This window comes from Muntiacus reevesi, chromosome 1, assembly GCF_963930625.1.
Source record: "Muntiacus reevesi chromosome 1, mMunRee1.1, whole genome shotgun sequence".
Classification (NCBI taxonomy): Eukaryota; Metazoa; Chordata; class Mammalia; order Artiodactyla; family Cervidae; genus Muntiacus; species Muntiacus reevesi.
In genome coordinates, this window is record NC_089249.1 from 177,267,784 (window position 1) to 177,272,947 (window position 5,164).

The 5,164-nt window shown below is 51.0% G+C and overlaps 1 protein-coding gene across 1 annotated transcript; it reads left to right on the plus strand.

The window, feature by feature from the left end:
- The first annotated feature begins 3,773 nt into the window (after positions 1-3,773).
- Positions 3,774-4,724, plus strand: LOC136165043 (olfactory receptor 9S13-like). The gene has a single exon (XM_065930922.1). It carries the CDS (start codon positions 3,774-3,776, stop codon positions 4,722-4,724), a length of 951 nt encoding a protein of 316 aa, XP_065786994.1.
- Positions 4,725-5,164: the final 440 nt, after the last annotated feature.

A 5,164-nucleotide genomic window follows, 5' to 3' on the forward strand; every position in this document is an offset into this window, starting at 1 on the left:
AACGGCAAAGTGAACCCAGCTACACATACACACATACTCCCCCCTTTGGATTTCCTTCCCATTCAGGCCACCACAGTATACTGAGTCCAGTCCCCTGAGCTGTATAGTAGCTTCTCATTAACTGCCTATTTTATACACAGTATCAATAGTGTATGTGTGTCAATCCCAATTATTTGGATGTATGTATTAATTTAAATTCTGTCAGTCTTTACTTTTATAAGTCCTTTTTTAGTTGTATAAAAATTGAAAAATTTCCCACTATCAGTTGGGTAAAACAATTATGAAAGGCTCCTTTATAAAAAAAAAAAAAAACAACTTTTTTTCTGACATCTACTTTGTCAAAACAATCACTGAGCCTCACCAGCCTTGTTTTTTATAGAATGTTCCTAATGGGACTGTCTCCTGCTTTTTGCTTTCATACTTTCTGTATTTTTCTAATAATCACATATCACCTTCAGACAGTGAAGAATCTGCCTGCAATGCAGGAGGCTCAAGTTCGATCCCTGGGTCAGGAAGATCCCCGGGAGGAGGGAATGGCAACCCACCCTAGTATTCTTGCCTGGGCAATCCCATGAACAGAGAAGCCTGGTACAGTCCATGGGGTCACAAAGAGCCAGACATGACTGGACTACTAACATTCTCATTTTTACTCTGGATTTCTCACCAGGATTACAATAATTTAGCGTACGTGTTTAAGCTGATTCAGCATACATATTTAAGTCTTCATTGAGTGTCAGGCTGCACTGGAGACAGGACAATATTTCTGTGCATCTAACGATAACAGATGCATAGAAAGTGCTGTGGTGGGAACATGGGCACAGATCCCTCACTCATCGGTTTTCCTCAAAACAACCAGTGGGGGTGGGGCAGAGGAGGGGGACGGGCCATGAGCCAACAGGTCCCACCTGCTGCCCGGAGGACACCTCTCCAAGGAGGGCCCCTGGGTCCATCTAAGTTCTCTTCCTTCTCTCCTGTTGGCCCCCAGCACTTCCTGAGGGGTTTCCGGCTCCTTGCCTCCTCTGTCTTGAATTGAGGGGAATCAGAGCAAGATTGGCCACTGGAGGGCAGTTTCCTGGCACCCAGGGAGCTGGGAGTCCCAGGGCACTCAGAGCCCAAGTCTCACCTAATTGGCCATTTGAGGCCTCTATTCCCAGCTAACTCAGATAGGTATATCTGCTCCAGCAAAGAGACTCTGAAGTGCAGGTTGCAGGACATACTACCCAAACACAGAACCAGATCTAAAGGAGCAAGCGAACTGAATCCTCCCATCCCTTACTTGTTCTAAGACCCAGGAGCTTCCTACAGCAAGATCATGGACACTGGACAGACCCTCACTGGGCACACAGGAGTCCTCCGCTAACCCCTCCCCACTTCACTTCCCCACACAGGAGGCCAGAGCTGAACAGGGTGGAGGGTGCTCCACGTCGTTATCATCAGCACAGACCTGGGTCAGGAGTCCTGTCCACCCTGGGAGCACAGGGTCCTGGGTGAGCCATGACTCCCCTGACATCACAGGAGCACTGCGGTCATCACTCAGCAGTGGGGTCAGCATCACTGACAGGTGAGTCCTGGGAGCCTGGACCCTAATCAGCACTGCCCCCTCCATCCCTGCTGCGCTGCACAGGGTCATCGAGGGCAGCCGGTCTGAACTTTAAAGAGAATAGACGTAATCAGTGGATCTCTTATAAATGTGGGGTTTAATTCAGTGCCCAAGGCTCTGCTTTTCTGACAAGCTCCAGGCTCTGCTGGATGCTATAGGTCCCCAGACCACATGTGAGATCAGCTTTACAAAGAAGGATTCAGCCATAGTTAATACAAATTGAGACTTGCAGATAACAACTGAATTTTTTGCTTTACTAGGCAAGAATTTCTCAGGCTCAATTCATACAGGTTTACTAAAGCCACTAAAGTAGCCTCACTGGGTCATCTCAACAAGCCAAAGGAATGTGTGAATTTGTTTTTTATAGAGAAAACTGGTAGCTTGGCTTCCTAGAAGAGAAGCCAGTCACTCCTCTGGGGATCCTCAGGCACCCTAGGGGTCACTGTTATGATGACCCAAAGCCCCTGATGTGGACAAATTGTCCTGGAAAACAGTCACAAACATGAAGCTAGGAACCCCAAGGGCATAAGAGCAAGGCCAGCCAACCTGAGATTGGGGAAGATGGTCACCCTGGTCACATTTGACAGGATTATCTTTGTGAGGACCTGGGTGAGCAGAGGTGGACAGCTAGGTCACGGCTACCTCAGTTGTGAGCACAGGGGCACAGGACCTGGCTGGGTACCAGGGTGTGCAGCCGATGTGTGTAGTGCGGACACTCAACTCCACCCTGAACACCAGCTCCAGCCCTGAATTTGGGGGGAATCTGCCTGGACATCCAGGTCAGACTGTCCTGCTTTGCTGTCATGTGAGGGTTTGGGTCAAATAGCCCAGGAGAGGAAAGGAGGACAACCTTCATAGTCATCAACCACTCCTTTGTTGGAGAGTATAGAATTTTTCAGGGCACCTTCTAAGAAAACTTCAACGGAAGTTCCTGAGAAAGAACGTGGGGGTCACCACTTCTCCAGAGGATCCGCTGACCACCCAGCTTCTGCTTGCACATCCCCTCTCCTTCCAAAGTAAGCCAGCTTGTGATGCTATAGATCTGACTTCCAGACCACATGGGCTCCGCTCTGAAATAGACTTTCTTACTAATCCTCATCTACACTGTGGGAGGCGCTGCAGCTCCAGGCTCTCCATCCTTCACCACTCCTCCCTGTTCAGGCTAGATCTACCCTGATAATTCCTCTGGCCACCACACAGCGGGTCTCCATGTGCCATCAGAGTGTGGTGGTCAGCCCTGCCCAGGGCAGAGAAGGGAGGTCTGGCCTATGACAGGGACAGGAAGCAGCACTCAGCAGGAGGACTCAGACACTGAGCAGATGTGACCGTGTTGGAGGCTCCCAATGTGCCAAGCAGTCACCCCACGGGGTGTTGCAGAAGAGCCCGGGGCATGGAAGTAAGGACAGGAGAAGACATGCCCATCTACTGAATGTGTCACAGCCCCTGTCCTGCTGCTTCTCAGACTGTGGAGCTGGGTTATTTCCTTCCCAAATTTGTCCAACATTAGATTTGTCCAACACTAGAGGTCCCCTGAGATCCTCAAGGATGCACAGTGCTCTGGGGACAGAACGATAGTGTAGTCCAGGTTCCAGACACTGATGCTGAGATGGGGCTCAGGGTCTGCAAGACAAAATGACAAAAATTCGCCCGATCATTGCTAGTTCCTGCTCTCCTTCCAGCTTGGCCTTCCACGTGGGCAAGAAGCACTCAGTAAATATTTCCAAAATTTGTGAATGGGTTAACAAGGCAAGGAAGTGCACGATTAGATCGTTGTGGGAGGAGAGGTAATGGCACAACTCAGGAGCATCCCCTTGGGGGTGGAAAGCATGTATTGAGAGGAGGCACAGGGGCTGTAACTCTCCTCACACTGAAGGTCCTGAACTCTGCAAAGCTCCTGACAGGCCCCCACCCCACAATGACAGCAGCTCAGAGTCTCTGACAGAGGGAATGAATGTGCATACTTATGAACTAGTAAACTGGAGAAAATGTTCCTTTACAGGTCAGTCTGAGCTCATCTGGAAGCAGAACTGGGTAGCTGGTGGTCCCTTGGTCAGTGGGCAGTGAGGCACTGAAGGGATCCTGTTCCCCAAGAGAGTATGACCTTGTGGCCCTGACCTGCTCCCTCTCCCTGCCTCCCACCAGCTCTCTGCCCCGTGTCCGCCTGCTCAGGGCCATGTCACCCTATGGGAACGGAAACCTCTCGGTGATGCCTCTGCAGGAGTTCATGCTGGAGGGATTTGAGGGAGGTCCCCAGACCCAGGCCCTGCTCTTTGCTCTGTTCCTGGCCCTGTACGTGGTGGCTGTCCTGGGGAACCTCACCATGATCGTGGTCATCACCCTGGATGCCCGTCTGCACTCCCCAATGTACTTCTTCCTCAAGAACCTCTCCTTTCTGGACTTGTGCTATTCATCTGTCATCTATCCCAAGGCCCTGGTCAACTTTCTGTCCTCCTCCAAGGTCATCACCTTTGCAGGATGTGTCACCCAGTTCTTCTTCTTCTCTCTGCTGGTCACCACTGAGGGATTCCTCTTGGCCGTGATGGCCTATGACCGCTTTGTGGCCGTCTGCAGCCCCCTGTGCTACCCCATCTCCATGCGCCCCTCGGTCTGCACCTGCCTGGTGCTGGGCTCCTACTGCGGAGGCTGCCTCAACTCCATCCTGCAGACCAGCTTTACATTCAGCCTCCCGTTCTGCAGCTCCAACCACATCGACCACTTCTTCTGTGATGTGATCCCCCTGCTCAAGCTTGCCTGTGCTGACACGACCCTCAATGAGCTGGTCATGTTTGCCATCTCTGGCCTCATCATTGTGGGCACCATACTTGTGATCCTCATCTCCTATGGCTACATCACAGTGACCATCCTGAGGATGCACTCAGGAGGAGGGAGACACAAGCTCGTCTCCACCTGCGGTTCCCACATGACAGCCATGTCCCTCTTTTACGGGACCCTTTTTGTCATGTATGCCCAGCCGGGAGCTGTGCAGTCCATGGAGCAGGGCAAGGTGGTCTCCGTCTTCTACACCCTGGTCATCCCGATGCTCAACCCCCTCATCTACAGTCTGAGAAACAAGGATGTGAAGGAAGCCCTGTGGAGACTGGGGCAGAGACACACAGCCACGTGAAGCAGGGTGGACAGAGAGACCCAGTGTCCTGAGGGGAGAGCAAGAGGACTTGAGGGGAGGCACTAGGTTTGGTTTAAGGAATTCATTCTTTATTCATCTAATTCATTCTTTCATCCAGCATTTCATTCAACCCTTCCTGGAAGCAAATCATGGGTCACCCATTTCAACTGTGAGAGGTAAAATGGATAATTCATTTTCTTTCCCATCAGATAATTAATGGTTCATGATGATGAAGACCCTAATCTTGAAGCTAGGGTAATATAGTCGGTAGAGTCATGACTTTCTTGGTGGCTCAGATGGTAAAGAGTCTGCTTGTAATGCAGGAGACCTGGGTTTGACCCCTGGCTCAGGAAGGTCCCCTGGAGAAGGGAATGGCAGCCCACTCCAGTATTCTTGCCTGGAGAAGTCCATGGACAGAGGAGACAATTCATGGGATCACA

Excerpts from the sequence above, each read along its gene's own strand:
- LOC136165043 (XM_065930922.1), top strand. The coding sequence starts at position 3,774 with ATGTCACCCTATGGGAACGGAAACCTCTCGGTGATGCCTCTGCAGGAG.